Here is a 17,156-nt window from a genome sequence, read left to right as displayed (position 1 = left end):
CAGTTGAATCCAGGATGCCAGCTACCTTGCCCATGTTGTCACTACCTCCCATCCCACATGCTAGGCAGACTCCATGAATTTTTTTTTTTTTTTTTGGCCACACTTCGTGGCCTGTGGGATCTTAGTTCCCCGACCAGGGATCGAACCCGCACCCCCTGCATTGAAAGTGCAGAGTCTTAACTGCTGGACTGCCAGGGAAGTCCGCAGACATCATGAATTGATCTCAGAACATTTTTAAGAGATGTCCTGATGCACACTCAGAATTCTTCTTAACCCAGTAATCTGAGTGACCCACACACCAATTAATTGGTGTTGGTACTAAGGATTAAATCGGAATGTTCTGCTATCATATTCCCAAGATGTATTTCTGGGCTCCCAGAGTTATGACATGAGGGGCTCTGCTATCATCCCGGTTTACCCCACAGCAATATGAGACTGATGTTGGTGAGGTCTGCAGAGTCAGACTGTTCATATAGTCTTTGGGCCATGGCTCAAACCCAGCAAATGTTTTGCTACCTGTGTGCCTGGTTGCAGCATGACTTAGATAAGGGGGGAGAGGCAGATTTCTTAGATATGGAGGGGTTGCTGTACCCATTAGATGGCTTGATGGAACCCACCTCGTTTTTGTTTTTTATTTTGATAAAAACATTGCAATGTCTCAATTACAAAACAAACAGAAGTGTGATTTATGTTTCACAATTTATACTGCTGTGAGTTCTTGACAGTTCTAGTATGTCTCTCACATTTGAAAAATTTCTTCCAACCTGGAAAGTTGGGTGAAATGAAATCTCTCATCCTCTGGGAATAGTTACCTTTAGGTGCAGGCTGGGGTTGTGGCAGATTACAACAACCACAATGACAAGGACAACATTCAAGGCATATTTTTGTCTATACGTAGATAATAGTCTGGGGAGGAGACAAGACTCATATATGTGAATAATAGAGGAAAAGTTCCATTAAACTCTCATTTATTTGAAACTGTTCCTAAGCAACAGAGTCCAGGAAGGGATAAAAAAGAAGCCAAGTTTTTCTTCATTGGAGAGCACTTCAGAACTGGTTTACTCAGAACTGCTTTACTCTTTGTTTTCATGCAAGGCTAACAAATGCAAAAGATTGGAAGCAGCAAATTAGATTGGTGGGCTTGGGCGAAGTACTGGCTACTAGACACAGCCTCAGTGCTAATAGATGGAGAAGTGATTTTTTTTTTATTTTTTTATTTTTTGGCCACACCGCGCGGCATGTGGGATCTTAGTTCCCTGAGCAGGGATCTAACCCACGCCCCCCGCATTGGAAGCGCGGAGTGTTAACCACTGGACCACCAAGGAAATCCGGAGAAGTGATTCTTGACAGCAAAAGACAAGGAAAAACAATGAAATGTGACCCCACAACCAGTTGGCCCTTTGTAATGCAGGGGCAAAAAAATCCTCAATTGTGCTACTTTTGAAAGTTTTGAGTCTTCTCCCGGTTTAATTGCTATCGTGCATAATGATGACCCAGAATAAAATATACACTTCTGAGCACCTACTGTGCTAGGCCTATGCTAAGTAAGCATCTTACATTCCCTATCTCACACAAGGTTGGAGGTGGTCCTGTTGCTATCTCCAGTTTACAGTTTTGGAAAGGGAAGCTCAGAATAGAGGAAGTAACTGCCCAAGTACGTATTCAAAGTGGGTTTTGAACCTTTGCAGTCTAGCTTTGCTGTTAGCCTCTACTAGGTTTCGAAGAACGTGTTAGGTGAATACGGAGTAGACAGGCATTGCAGGTAGAGAAACAGCATATGCGAAGGCTATTAAGTTAAGCTAGTCAGTCACTCAATTTCTCTGAGTCTTGCTTACTCAACTACAAAAATAGTAACAGTATTATCTCTCACAGGCTTGTGAGAATTAAATGTGATAATGCATGTAAAGCATTTTCCACAATGCCTGGATCATAGAATGTGCATAACGTTAATTACTGTTTTATAAAATATTCTTACTTCTCTTCCTGTTCTTCTACCGCTACAGAACTGGTTCCAAGGAGACTACATTTCCCAGCATGCGATCTCGCCCTTTGACCCTAACTAGACCTAAAAGTGCGCCGCAGAGAGCTTTAAGCAGGAAGACTATAGCTTCCCGGCATGCAGCGCGCCACCCTCCGTTAGATTTGAGGGACGGCCGGCGCGTTCCCCACCGGGAGTTGTAGTCAGTGGCGTGTTAACTTGACGCCGGCCGGGCCGGGCGTGGGGGCCTGTGGTAGGTGGCGCGGCTGGGCCCAGCTGCGGGGCGGAGGTGGCGGAGAGGCCTGCGGCGGCAGGGAGCGGCGGAACGGGGAGCGGGGAGAGGGCGCCGAAGCCGAGCCGAGCCGGAGCGGGCGGCGCAGGCCGGCGCGACGAGCAGCAACCATGTCGGTGTTCGGGAAGCTGTTCGGGGCTGGAGGGGGTAAGGCCGGCAAGGGCGGCCCGACCCCCCAGGAGGCCATCCAGAGGCTTCGGGACACGGAGGAGATGCTAAGTAAGAAGCAGGAATTCCTGGAGAAGAAGATCGAGCAGGAGCTGACAGCCGCCAAGAAGCACGGCACCAAAAACAAGCGCGGTGAGTCGGCCCGGCCCCCTCAGACTCCTCTGACCCGGACTCCACCTTCGTGAGACTTGCCCCAGTGTTTGCTCTGATTCTGGAACTCTTATCCCGTCAGACTCCCTTCCTTGCCTTTCCCGGTCCGGGACCCCTCCCCGTCTGACTCCCTTCAGTGTCTCCCGGAGCCCTAGACTCCTCCATCGTCAGACTGCTATTCCAGCCGTCTCGTCTCAGGCTCTCCCCATCCTGCCAGGCCCTTTCGACTCTAATTTCACAGCACTTCTTCCTCCGCCCTCACTCTATTTGTTTCTCTTCCGCCTTTTCCTCCTTCCTCTGGCCTGCGCTCACCCACCTTCCCAGATACTGCCGCCGCCTCCTTGGCTCATTTCTGCCCTCCATCCTAACACTTGTGTCCTTCCTGGTCCCACCCCTACCCTCTCCCGACCCCTCTGTGGAGTCCATGAGCAGTCCTTGGTCTCTCCCCATCCCCCTGACTCAGAATTCTTCTTAAGAAGCCGCCTGGATGGAGAGAAAAGGGGACTGGGGGAGAGGAGACCCCCTGGTTTGGGCTCTATTCATTTGCTGAGTGAACTTGAGCAAGTTCCTTTTCTTCTTGAGCCTCATTTTCCCCATCCGTCAGCCGGGCTTTGGACTCCATGAGGCCTAAAGTGCCTTCCAGCCCTGTGATTCACTTCTTGTTGCCTTATCAGAGTTTCACGTAGCGCAAGCCTTCACCCGGTGACTCACCGCTTCCTGGTCCCTGTGTACCAGAAATAAGGATTCCATTCCTCCTTTGGCCCCGACTCCTCCTCCAGTCCCCACTGTGGTTCAGGGCAGGGATATTGAACTCTGAGGCACTTTACTTACTGTTGTATGGCTTTCTGGGCAAGTGCTTTGTATTCTTCTTAAGTGAGGTGAATGTGAAAACGCTTTAGTAACTGTAAAGTAGTTTAGGAATATTTGATTTTTCTCGTTGTTATGGCAATATGAGAGTGAGCCATAGCGTAACAACCCTCCCCCTGAGAAGGAGGAAAGGTGAGAGGGGTTTAGGAGCTTTACAAACAAGTATTTAACTCAGAAGTCTGCAAGTCACTAGCTGTGTGACCTCGAGCTAGTGAATTTACCTCTGAAAAGAAAATATGGATTTACAGTGTCCAGTATACAGTAGGGGTTAAATAGATGTTTTCTCCATTTTAACAGAAGAACAAAATAACCCATCCTGAGGATCCTTTGCTGATAGTCAGTGGATACTCTGGACATTCTTTTTGGGGGCTTACTGCATGCACTGTATTCACAGGGTGAACAAAACACAGCTTCCACCCTAATGAGGGAGAAGACAGGGAAATAAATGAAGAAAATTTTGTCTAGTGTTGAAAAGTGCTAACAAAAAATTGGATGGGGAGTGATGGGGTGGGAAGGGGTGTCACTTTAGATAGGGTGGTCTGGGGTGTCACTTTAGATAGAGTGGTCTGGGAAGTCCTCTTTGAAAAGGTCAAGTTTGAACTGAACCTTGAGAACTTACCAGCTCTGTAGGAATCTAGGGGAGAAGCCTTCCAGGCAAGCAGGCAGCATAGCAAAACGCCCAGAGGTTGGCCTCTTTTAAGAAACAGAAGACCTGTGTTTCTAGAATGTAGTGATTGAAGAGGAGAGTGGTATAAAATAAGTGGGTGTGGGGTGGATTTTGAACTTCCTGGTAAAGAGTTTAGATTTTATTCCAAGTGGATGGAAAGCTGTTGGAGGGTGTTATGCGTGTCCTTATCATTCACATAGTTTTAAAAAACACCATCTGGCCTCTCTTTGGAAAGTAGAGCTGTGGGGGGTGAGAATGGGAGCTGGGAGACCAGTGAGGACAGAGGCAGCCATGCATTTGTGGCCTGGAGTCCAGTTGTAGCTCTGCAGATGGAGAGCAGGGTTAGATTTTGCTGTCTCTGGCATTTTTCTTTGATGACTCTCCCTCAGTCAGGATCCTCTGTTGTTCACAGAGGTAATTTAGAGTCAGTGTTTTGACCAGGCTGCATTTGGGGAATGCTTTGCCCATTGCCGGGTGGAGGAGAGCATCAGTTTACATCATCTCCGAACTGAGAAAGCCAATTCTCCTGTGGTCTTTTGGTCTGGAGCAGTTTTGTCTCTACCGTTTTAGAGATGATTGAATTGGCTTTCAAGAGGCTTGGAGAGAGGCTGCCAGCAGACTGGCGGACCAATCTCAGCTAGTTGTAATAACTTTTTGGAAAGCAGTCTGTCTTCTTGAGTTTGCTTGAGAGGACAGGAGCTACTGCCGTTCTTTTTAGTGTCCTCTGGGGGAAGGTCTTATTTGCTTGTAGGGATAGTGCTCAGAGGTGTTAACACCACAACATACCATTCATTTAGTTACTTACTGACTTGAACTGTGCTGGGACTTGGAGGATCAGAGATGAAAATACACCGTGCCTGCCCTCCAGGGACTCAGGATTGGAAGTGTGTGTATGGTGGGTTTTTTGTTTGTTTGTTTTGTTTTGTTTGTTTTTTGAGTCTGTGTGTGAGAGAGAGAGAAAGAGAGAGGGAAGACGAGGAGGAGGAGGAGGAGGAGGAGGAGGAGGGAGGAGGAAGAGAGGGAAGGAAACATACCAGTCAGTGCTGAAACATGAGTGTGTACATGGGGCTCAGGCTGCAGAGGAGAATATTCTTGTCTGGAGTGGAAAGGGCAAAGGTGGCTTGGCTGAGGAGGGAGATGTGAAGTGGGTCAGCAAGGAGTGTGGGGAGCCCTGAGTGAGAGCATCTCCTGGTGGGAGTCGGCGGGGCAGGACAGCAGATGGTTAACACTGGGGAGTGACCTGTAGCCTTTAGACTTTGACCTGGAGATGGTGAGGCGCACTGGCTGTCTTAAAGCAGAAGAGACAGACGAGCTTGGATTTCTGAAAGAGCACTGCAGCAGTAGCAATAAAGGAAGGAGTGTCTGCTGACCAAGAAGGGACTGGAGGCAGGAATCCAGTAGGGGGTATGGGCGGAATCTCATGGACAAGGCACTTGAGCTGTAGCTCTGTCACTAGCTGTGTGTCTTGGGCAGGTTACTCTGTACCTCAGATTCCTCCTCTGTAAATAGGGGTACTAGTACCTACCTTATTAGATTAAATGATGTTATGCATGCAAAGCTCTTAGTAGAATGCCTGCCATTGGTAAGTGTTCAATAAATGGTTGCCATTGTCATTATTACAAGGAGACTCCTCGGGTGGGAACAGAGGGCCTAGAGTAGAAGCATGGAAAACTAGATGAGAAGTAATACATATCAGAGACTTTTCGGAAGGAGAATCAGAAGAAGGTTGGTGATGGGTCAGAATTGTGGGCAAGATGAAGGAGAGGGAGGAGTTGAAGACATTTCCCAAGTTTACAGCTTGGACAATAGGTGGATGGTGATGCCATTAACCAACTTCAGAAACACAGAGGAGGAGCAGTTCTTCATAATTGTGAGTCCTTTGAAGTTTGTAAAACTCCTTTTTTCTTAAGAGTCTCATGATATCCACCGAGACTTTGAGCTCCATGGGGCAGGATGTGATAGTCCTGTTCATTGCCGTGTCCCCTGTACCTAGCACGGTGCTGGCATGTAGCTAACGCTCAGTAAGTATCTATTAAATGATTGCAGACAGTCTTGGGGGTATGTTCTGTTATTCACAGTGTCCGGAGAGGAAAATGAGGCTGGAGAGAGGATGTAACTTGACTCAGAGACCAGTTCTTCTGGTGGCTGTGGGCATCTTGTGTTTTGTTTACTCCCATGATGGCTGAAGGCATCCTCATGACCTTGTCATCACTCAGATCATTAAACACCCACCTGTGCAAGGTGTGGTGCTGAGTCGGGGGGAAAAAGAAGTGAGACAGGACTAGGTCCTGCCCTGTGAAGTGTGTAGCCAAATGTGGGTGCTATTTTTGTGATGTAGATGTTGGAAAGATGATAAATTGTCCTTTGAAACAAACCTCTGCTGCTCAAGTAGATTATTTGCGTCAGGCAGGTGTGTTCCAGGCAGTGGTTTCAGTTAGGGGCCTAAAGCAACATTTGGATTGCATATTTTTTCCAAATTTCTTTTTGTTTCCTTTAGTGATGTATTCATTCTTAAGCATGTGGCAGGCTCTTAAACTGTGTCCTAGGTCCCATGCTCAGTGCCGGGAGTTTACTGCTGGGAATATAGAGAAACCAGACACAGGCCCTGCCATCCAAGGCACTTAAATATTGTCATTTTTCCTTTACTATCAAGTGGAAATAATATTCATCTCACATGACTGTGATGAGGATTAACTAAGATAATATTCAGTATATGAAAGAGTGTGGCACGTTGTGGATATTGAGTAAGTATACTTTTTTCCTTTTCTGATAAAGTTATTGTTGATCAAACCTCTTTGGTCAAGTGGAAAAGTTCTTTCACTGAGAACTAGATGGGAACCAGGATTGCAGTATAGGTGAACTGATGAAAATCTCCCCAGCTTAGGTCTTTTTTGGTACCTTTCCAAACAGTGTCCAGTTGGTGGTCTCCTTAAGAAAGATGATCATATATCAAAGATTATTTTCTTCTTAAGGCATTGTAACTAGTTATGAAATATCTACCCTAGGTGGTTCAGATTTCCCTGTTTTCCCATTTTAATAAAGATGAAACCAGGTTGTAGAAAGGATCATATTTTAGTTTAACAAGAGAATTGTGTGAGATTGGGAAATGGAGATTGGATATCTCACCCTACACTGGTATATTTCTGTTGGGTTTATGGATGCAAATCAGTTCATTTACAGGTTAATTTAGGTTCAGTTGAAAATGTCTGATGGATGCAGAGAGGCCAGACGCTGATGGGAAATATATCTTCATTAAGTCCTGCTTATTGCTGGAGCCGGGGTGGCTCTCTGATGTTTAATAAAGTTGCTCTAAAATGTTAACACATGGGAAGACATCTTAATAAGTTAAATTTATAGTGAATGTGGCTTTTTGGTTCTCTGCAATCAAGGTGTCAGGTTGAAAAGCACAGCATCTTAATGGTGCATGTGCCAGCAGGATCTTCTATCCCAGAGGCCCAGGGATGGAAAACCCGAAACCCACCCAGGGAACTGAGCAATGAGGATTTCCCTTGGTGATGCTTAAGTTTCTTGTTTAAAGAGATGATGGTTGGCCAGATTGGCTTTGGTTTACTTCTGAAGACAGATGGAGTGTCAGAGAAACCTATGCGTTGGCTGTCCAAACATGCTGGCGCCTCTGATTCAAATTACAAAATCTCTTTTTGCCCCATTTGGCAGGAAGATTAAATATTTTTAAGTGCCTGCCAGCAGGTTTCTAATGTGATTTGAAATTCAGGATAGATTTTGTTTGGCAGTTTAGCTAAATGTGAGGACCTTTGAGCTAGACTGTTTTGCTCAGGGAAGTTCTGAGTTGCCGTGAGTTGGGTTTGAGTGTGGAGAACGAGGTTCTGGAGAAGAGCCTGTGAAGATGTGTGTGAGCCGTATACCTCTGGGGCAGAAAGCCAGGACCCGATTTGTTTACAGTGGTCCAGAGCCCTGAGATGGAGCTAGGGCCTACTGGGAGGAGGGGGTGGAGTTCTCGGGGCCTTGAGGGATTCCTTTGGGTAGGAAAGGTTTGTGAAAACTTGGTCCTCTTGCTCTGCCACTGTCTGTGAAAAAGTGAGAGAGAGGATATCCAAAAACAACAACTTTATATTGGTCACTTTGAGAATGGATGGTTATAATTAGAAGGAAAATTTGAGCATAACAACAGAAAACAACAACAGACCTAGCTGGATATAGTACTGGCCTGTATTTTAAGGTGTTTGGCTTAAGTCAGCAGATGTTTGTTTAGTTCCTTCTAGGAGGAAGGCAGCATGATGGTTAAGTAGAGGATTCCCAGTTTGAGTGCCAGCTTCACCACTCACCAGCAATACCTTGGCAGTTATCCTCTGAGTCTGTTTCCCCATCTATAAAAAGGGAGTAATAACAATACTTCTTAGGGTTGTTGTGAGGATATGGAATAAGGTGGTATGTACAGAATGCATACCAGAGTGCCCGGCACAGAGGAGGCACGTAAATGTTTCCTTGGTTTCCCAGGTATAGTCTTAGGCACAATAAGGGATATAAAGATGGATAAGACTCCACAAGGGCTTACAGTTCAGTGAAGATGACACACACATGCACAAGTAACTGATGAAAGGCAAACTACGTACAAATGAAGGGTTAGGGGAAAATACAGCAGGAAGAGATTAATTCGTCTCTGAGGGGCAGCAGGTTCATCTCACCCGGTCACCCATCCAGTGCCCAAATTCCCTTTGCAGTATTCCTGCCAAGTGATTAACCTCTGATTGAACCTCTCTGCTGATAGGATTTGTATTAGGTGCTCTATCCTCCCATGCTACAGCATAGTCTGTCTTTGGACAGCTCTGACTATGAAATCACCTTTCTTATTTGGAACTGAGGTCTGTCTTCCTGTACTGCCTACCTCTGGTCCAGGTTGGGGTGGTAGCTCTGTAGGGAAGCAGTTTGGGCTGGAGGAAAGAATGTGGGATCTGGAGTTAGAAGGTTTACGGGCAGATCCCAGCTCTGACACTAGACAGTGGTGAACTGTTTTCTTCACTGGGAAGACAGGTTGCTAATTCTGCCTCTTGGAAGGGCCGCAGAGAACAGGTCTAATCCCCCTTTGGGAAGACAGATCAAGGAAAATGGGGCTTACGTCTCAACAGGTCTTCTGTGTTCCATTGACGGTTCCTTGCCTGGTGTTTCTCTTCTTTCCTTGTTACCCTCCTCTGGGTGGGCTCCTGTTCATCAGTTTTTCTCTTAAGGTGTGGAGTGGGCAAAGCTGACCACTCTGAATATGCCAGCTGAGGTCTGAGCAGCACAGCCCAGCACACACAGGACTAGCCGTTTGTTAGGAATTAATTTGGTTCTGTGTGCTGTACGGCCCTGATAATCCCCATATCACTGACACAGTTGGTTTTTTTGTTTTTTTTTTAAACAATTACACTTCCCTGTGGCCTTTCGTTAGTGAAGGAATGAGCATCTAGGAGCGCCTAAAGTTTGTTTGGTCCTTCTTAAGGAGTCTTAGCTGAAGGACTGAATGATTTAAGTTCTAAACAAGAGCATCTGGCTGGCTTGATTCTCCCATAGCTTCTATTTCTAGTTTTCCCTCCTCCCTCTTCCTTACATGGCAAAGCTGGTGGGAGGGCTTATTTGAGGGATGCGGGAAAGCTACACATCTTCATGGTTCTGGATGTTTAGCTGAAAAGATTAGTGGAATGGTATGGTAGAAAAGTCTCTGGGTTTGGGATCAGAAAGCCTGAGTTCACATTCCACCTCTGCTTGCCAGTGAAGTCTCCTCCTGTCTCTGAGCATCAGCTTCTTCAGCTGCAAAAACAGGATACACTATTTACTATACAACTTTGCTACTTATACAGAGAACAAAAAGGTGGTTGCCAGAGGGCAGGGGTGTGGGAGGCATGAGTGAAATAGGTGAGGGAGATTAAGAGGTACAGACTTTTAGTTATAAAAATAAATGAGTCAGTGGAAATGTACGGCATGGGGAATATAGTCAGTAATATTGTAATAACTTTGTGTAGTGACAGATGATAACTAGGCTTATCATGGTGATCATTTTGTAATTTATAGAAATATTGAATCACTATATATGTACCTGGAACTAATATAGTGTTGTAGGTCAATTATACTTCAATTAAAAGAACAAAAAGCAGCACAGCATTATAAATTAACTATACTTCAATTTTTAAAAAGGTTAAGTAATAACAACAAAACTTTGCTACTGAAAGTGTGGTCTGTGGGAACATTGTGAAATTGTTAGAAATGCAGACTCTCAAGCCCCACCCAGGCTTACTGAAGCAGAACCTGCATTTTTATGAGATCTCTAGGTTGTTTGTATGCACATTAAAGAGACACCTCTCTATAGTTATTGTAGGGGTTACGTGAGAATGTTGGGCATTTTTCATATGTCCATGCCAGTATTCTTTCTTTCCTGGATACTCAGGGATGCTGTCTACCTGGCTAATTTGCTCACTTATTTTGCGGTCCAAAGATTGAACTCTTATCCAGCTCAGGCTATTCCCAAATACCTTCAGTAATCTGATGAGGCCACAGAATGGTTGGAGAATTCAGTGGAAGTCTGCCTTCCTTCCCTTGAAAAAGAACTTGAGGGACTTCCCTGGTAGTGCAGTGGTTAAGACTCCACGCTCCCAATGCAAGGGGCCCGGGTTCAATCCCTGGTCAGAGAACTAGATTCCAAGTGCATTGCTGCAACTAAGAGTGTGCATGCTGCAACTAAGAGCTCGCATGCTGCTAGTAGGGAGCCCACGTGCTGCAACTAAGGAGCCAGCGAGCCACAACTAAGGAGTCTGCCTGCCACAACTAAGACCTGGTGCAACCAAATAAATAAATAAATATTAAAAATGAAAAAGGAAAAGAACGTGAACACATGTCCTGCTGATGGGGTAGCAGCCTTCTTCATGAAAGAAGCCAGCCATCTAGATAACTGACATGCATTCAGTAAAGCTGTCGGTCATGAGGACCCACTGGTTGTCAGGCACCAACAACTCTGTGATAAGTTAGGGGTAGTTCCCATCCTCAGGGAGCACCACTGCCTGGTGGGGTGGTGAAGAAAGAATTTTCACCCAGTGAGTTTGTGTAGAGTGCCATGAGGACCCCAGGTGAGGAGATAACTCCACCTGGAGTGGGCTAGGAAGTGAATTTTTTAAAGTCATATCTTTTTCCACCAGAAATTATTTTTCAGTGAGTTCTGCTTTCTTGGTTCAGTGGCTTTGTGACTGTTTCCTGTTCTGTTTATACGGCATTGATACTGTTCTGATCCACTGGTTTCCTGCATCAGGAGCAACAGATGTTCTCTGAGTGTCTGTGCTGTGTTAGGAGCCATCTGAGATCCCATGTGGATTTCCAGGCAGTGAAAAAGACACAGCCTGGTGCAATGGATCCTACTGTTGGACAGATCTGTGGCTCTCTCAGAGAAAAAAGTTATCATGACTAAACAGCCCATACATTTTCTGACTGGAGTCTTAGAACCATCCTAGGTAAAGTGTTTCAGGAGTGTTTCTTTATGGATAAAGTAAAGCTAGAAAATGCAAGGAGTTTCTCAGCTAGGGGAGAGGGAGTGAGGTGAGATGGTGAAACAGGAAATTTCATCATCAAACTTGCCCTATTTGATTCTATAAAATGACATTTTTCTGGATTTTAAGGTGATAGTGAATTTTTTTTTTTTTTGCGGTACGCGGGCCTCTCACTGTTGTGGCCTCTCCTGTTGCAGAGCACAGGTTCCGGACGCGTAGGCTCAGCGGCCATGGCTCACGGGCCTAGCCACTCTGTGGCATGCGGGATTCTCCCGGACTGGGGCACGAACCCGTGTCCCCTGCATTGGCAGGCGGACTCTCAACCACTGTGCCACCAGGGAAGCCCAATGCAGTACTGTTAAAAAGTACTTTATTTGAATCAGAAGCCCCTCTGGTGGGGACATAAGAATGGATAAATGTTTAACTTAGTTTAGTCATAAAATAATTAGCTTTAGAATATTAAATTTAAAGTGCAGCTTATTCTGATGATTATTACAAATTTGCTTTACAGTTGTCTTACTTCCTGCAAAAGGAAGTAGGAACTAATAAACCTGAGGAGTGGGTTCTTTACTGTCTGCTAAAGCAGGAACTGTAAGTTCTTTGTTTGTAATCTGTGTAAGACTTGTAATATGTTTAAGACCTGATCGTTGTAAAAGCAAACACAAGACTTGTGCACGTGTGTAGCCCGGCTGCTGTTCTCTGCAGAGGTTTGAAGAGGAGTTGCTACTCAGATGAGGCCATCTGAAAGGCTCCCCATTTGGGTGAGGAGTTTGATCAGCTCCGTGTCCCCAGAATTCATTAGACTAGTTTCTTAATTTTCCATCAGCTGGATCAGTTGCTTTCACCTCTTCAGAGCATTTTCTCCTTTTAGAATCTTACACAAGGGCAGTAAGTGGTTGCAGGTTGCTTAGAAGATTTGGGTGTTGAGTTGGGTGCTGATAGCCCTCTGTGGCCATAGCCAAGGAGGGAGCTGGTATCAGCCTGGCATTCAGCTTGTTGCTCTTAGGAGGCAGGGCCGAAGGGCAGGTGGCTGCTGACCACCCTTCGTTTTTTCTTTTCTGGCCTCATCACGAGGCATTCGGGATCTTAGTTCCCAACCAGAGATCGAACACGTGCCCCTGCAGTGGAAGCGTGGAGTCCTAACCAATGGACCACCAGGCAAGTTCCTGACAACTCTTCTTATGCTTAGATTTTAGAGGTAATTTTGGAGCTATAAAGGACAAATAGCATTGTAGAAAACACCTTAAGTTATTTTCATCATTCTAAAAAAGTATTTTGAAGCAAAAAAATTTTTTTCAGGACAAAAATCTTCAGAAAATGAAAATATTCCCCCCCCATCTTTGGGAAATGCCATGCACTTTACAAACTTGATCACGTTTGATCTTTTCAACAACCTCATGTATTAAGTGGTGTTATTCCCCCCATCCCCCATTTTAGAGACGAGAAAGCTGAGGTTCAGATTACTGGAGTCACCGGGCTGACCCAGGAACCTTGGGCATCCTGAGGTGGGCTGCATCATGGTGGGCTCTAGTATCTTTGGTGTTCCATAGGGGCAGGACTCCATAACCTGGAGTGCTTATAACTCACCAGTGGACAAAATCTTGTTATTGGAAATTAATTTTTACAATATTCTCTCCAGAGTATGAGCACCTGTTATTCTGCAGGAGGGTACTTCACATTTGTGCTGGGTTCTGTGGCTTCCAAAACACTTTCACATCCATGATCTTATTTTGAAACTCAGAGAAACTTTAAAAGGCAGATGGGGCAAAGTGATTTTAACCTACTTTGCCGAGGAGGAAACTAAGGCTCAAAGCAATTAAGTGGTTTCCCTAGGGCCTGAGCCAAGGCTAGCCTTCATTAGGCTCCAAGTCTAGTGCTTTCCTGCCACATCGTGCACCATTCTGGCTCCCTCTTATTTATGCTCAATCTCAAAAGGCTGTGTGTCAGTAATGGGTATGGGTCGGTGGAGGAGGATAAGGTTTCAGGTTCTTAGAGTGACTGAATCATCTTATACACAGTGGGACTAGTGCCAGAGAGAAGATGGAGAGGAGACTGTTCATACGTGTCTGGAATGGTTTGAGAGCCCTTATTCACTGTATTCATTCATTCACAGGCTGCTACAACATCGGCATTGTGCATTCCCCAGCCTTTCTTTTACAGCAGTAAGCTCCTTTTCTCAGTGGTCTCTAGAGCAGTTTTTCTCAGCCTCGGCACTATTGACATTTTGGGTTGGATAATTCTTTGTGGTGGGGAGCTGTCCTGTGCATTGCAGGATGGTTAGCAGCACCCTTGGCCTCTACTCACTAGATGTCCATAGCACCCCCTGATCTCCCAGTTGTGACAACCAAAAATGTCTCCAAATACTGCTAAATGTCCCCTGGGGGCCAAAAGCTCCTAGGGTTGAGGACCACTATTCTAGGGTTAGTGAAGCCACACAGGTACAGCTCTAGAGCTTCAGAGGCTGGCCTAAGGGTAAGGGATCTTAAAGAGCAGAGCTGGGAGGACCTGTTAGAGTGCTTTTTTTATTTTTGTTTTTTAATTTATTTTATTGAAGTATAGTTGATTTACAATGTTGTATTAATTTCTGCTGTACAGCAAAGTGATTCATATATATATATATATATATATATATATGTTCTTTTCCATTATGGTTTATCACAGGATATTGACTGTAGTTCCCTGTGCTATACAGTAGAACCTTGTTGTTTATCCATTCTCTGTATAATAGTTTGCATCTGCTAATCCCTGACCTGATAATCTCTGGGTCTGTCCATGTTGCTGCAAATGGCATTATTTCATTCTTTTTTATGGCTGAGTAGTATTCCTGTGTGTGTGTGTGTGTGTGTGTGTGTGTGTGTGTGTGTATCTCACATGTTCTTTATCCATTTATCTGTCGATGGACATTTCGGTTGTTTTCATGTCTTGCCTATTGTAAATAGTGCCTCTGTGAACATAGGGGTGCGTGCATCTTTTTTTTTCTTAATTTTTATTGAAATATAGTTGATTTACAATGTTGTGTTAGTTTCAGGTGTATAGCAAAGTGAATCAGTTATACATATACATATATCCACTCTTTTTTAGGTTCTTTTCCCATATAGGCCATTACAGAGTATTGAGTAGAGTTCCCTGTGCTATACAGCAGGTCCTTATTAGTTATCTATTTTATACATAGTAGTCTGTATATTGTATCTTTTTGCATTATAGTTTTGTCTGAATATATGCCCAGGAGTGGGATTGCTGAATTATATGGTAACTCTATTTTTAGTTTTTTGAGGAGCCTCCATACTGTTCTCCATAGTGGATGCACCAATTTACATTCCCACCAACAGTGTAGGAGCGTTCCCTTTTCTCCACACCCTCTCCAGCATTTGTTATTTGTAGATTTTTTTAATGATGGTCATTCTGACGAGTGTGAGGTAGTACCTCATTGTAGTTTCATTTGCATTTCCTGTTAGAGTGCTTTTAATCCTACCTTTTTGTTGTTCTGCTGAGGAAACCAAGGTCTAGAGATAGCTCAGGGCATCCTGGCTCTGCTTTCTGGGAGTGTAACTAGTAACAGTGCCCAGACCTGAATCCTTCCCATCCAAGACTTCTTTCATCATCCCAGAGGCCCTCAGTCTTCTCAGGTTGGAGGACCCTTGTCTAGATCCAAAAAATATTTGGTACAATCATGTGATAATAGTTGTGCTTTTAGTACCCATTAATTGAGAGGTACGTTATTCCATTCAACCAGTATTTACTGAATACCCACTATTTTGTGTCTTCGTCCTAGGACTGTGTCTGACATGAACAGTAGTACGTGGTCAAGTGGCGGTTGTGTTTGTTATTGTGCAATATATTCATCATTTAGTGGAGGTGGTGCTGGGTCGGCGCATTCACAGAGCAGTGGAGTGATAACTGTGAACCCCATGGACTCACTATCATAGACTGGGAACCAGTTGATGAATTATACCATGAGATTTGAGAGAACAACAGGCCTAAAACTCCAGGCTTTTCTTGAAACCATGAACTGTCGCCACACTTGAGATGGAAGTCTTCACACTCTGTGGAAATAAAAAGCCAACAGACTACTCAGAGTCCTCGCTGTAGCTCTCTGAACAGCTGTACACTGGGGCATCTGTGATACAAGAAGAGGCATTTGGCTGGAAACAAGCTTTAAGTTCCTAGCATTAGTTGGTAAATGGTGCATGGGTCTAAGGGGAGTTTAAAATAATGGCCTTGAACTTGAGAATCTGTGTTTCCAAAGCCTCTCGTCTCAAGGCACTCAGCTTCTCTGACAAGAACTATTACTCTTATTTCAGAGATAAGGGGCAGAGAGGCCAGGCCACACAAATAGTCCCTGAAAGAGAGCCAGCTACTCTCAGGTTTAGGAGCTGGGACTCTAGTTGGCATCCCAGGATGGAGCTCTTTGTTTCTGTCCGATGACGGTGGAAAAGGAAAAGGGTTGTTAGATTAAGTCCCACCCAATGTAGCCAACATTTTGAGTGCCTGCTGTGATAGACTCCATGTGAAGGGACTGTATAGGACACAGCTGAATGGGGCACAGATGAATGGGATTTCTGACAGAGGAGGGGGTCAAGGTCATTCCAGGCAGAGGGGATTGTGGGAGCCAAGGTACTGAGATTAGCGTACACTGTGTATATATGGGAGGGGTGGGAGCATTATGGGGTGTGGGAGAGGGGCGGTGGTGGCTCAGGTGGAGAAGAGTTGGAAAGGTAAGCTGTGGCCTCCCTGAGGAGGCACTGGATGCCAAGCTGAGGAATCTGTGTTAGGCTGAATTTAGTGAGGCACATACCAGATAGACACATTCTGTCTAGAGAGCAGTGTGCTGGGGACCAGCAGCCATCTTTCTGCAGCACCCAGTGAGGTTTCCCATTGGTAGGCTTTCTACCCATTATTACTTGAAGGAATGAGGTAGGTATAGGGGCTGTTTCCTTATAAGGGAATACACATGGCTCACCACCCTTTTTCTCGTTACTTCTTCCTGGTTCCCCTTCTGCTTTTTCCGAAGGCCAGCACATCCTGGACAGCTGGGTAGAGGCAGAATGGCAACTTTTTTCCACTCTGAGAGTATCTCAGATTACATGCCAAAGGTAAGCAGGCAAATAAATATTTCCTACCTAAACCAGTTTGACCCAGCCTCATAAGGTCCTTTGCTGCCTCATACTGGGCATTTCACCCTCAGCTGCCTGGCTGGCTCACTCAATTAGTTGTGATTTTTGTGGTTATTTAATCTTTCCTTTGTTTATCTTTGAGCCAAGAGAGAACTAGTTACTCTCTTTGCTGATGACAAGGACCTCTGTTTCTGAGGCCATACGTTTCAAGTTTAGCCTGGACTCTCCTATCCTAGTCACAAGAATCCGAGAACTCACTCTTTTTTTCCTCCCTGTTTCCTGAGCTCCTGGCCTCCTGTTAATCTTGCCTGTTCCCTGGGTGCTCCCTGCATGCAGGTTGGTTGAACAGAGCCCTAGGACTTCAGCAGCAGCCTGGTCCTAGTTCTGACTCTGTCCACTGGTATCTTTGGGCAAGTGCCTGCCCAACTCT

The 17,156-nt window shown here is 45.2% G+C and overlaps 1 protein-coding gene across 1 annotated transcript in view; it reads left to right on the top strand.

Annotated features, from left to right (window-relative positions):
- The first annotated feature begins 2,212 nt into the window (after positions 1–2,212).
- Positions 2,213–17,156, top strand: part of CHMP4B (charged multivesicular body protein 4B) — a 46,198-nt gene continuing 31,254 nt past the window's right edge. Inside the window, exon 1 of the mRNA XM_082643393.1 lies at positions 2,213–2,570. Within this exon, the coding sequence (XP_082499519.1) occupies positions 2,381–2,570 (190 nt within the window). The 5' untranslated portion in view covers positions 2,213–2,380. The remainder of the gene's footprint in view (positions 2,571–17,156) is intronic.

Source organism: Mesoplodon mirus, assembly GCF_964341445.2.
Source record: "Mesoplodon mirus genome assembly, chromosome: 15".
Lineage (NCBI taxonomy): Eukaryota > Metazoa > Chordata > Mammalia > Artiodactyla > Ziphiidae > Mesoplodon > Mesoplodon mirus.
Note: the sequence above shows the minus strand (reverse complement) of the source record. Positions and strands in the feature narration are given on the sequence as shown.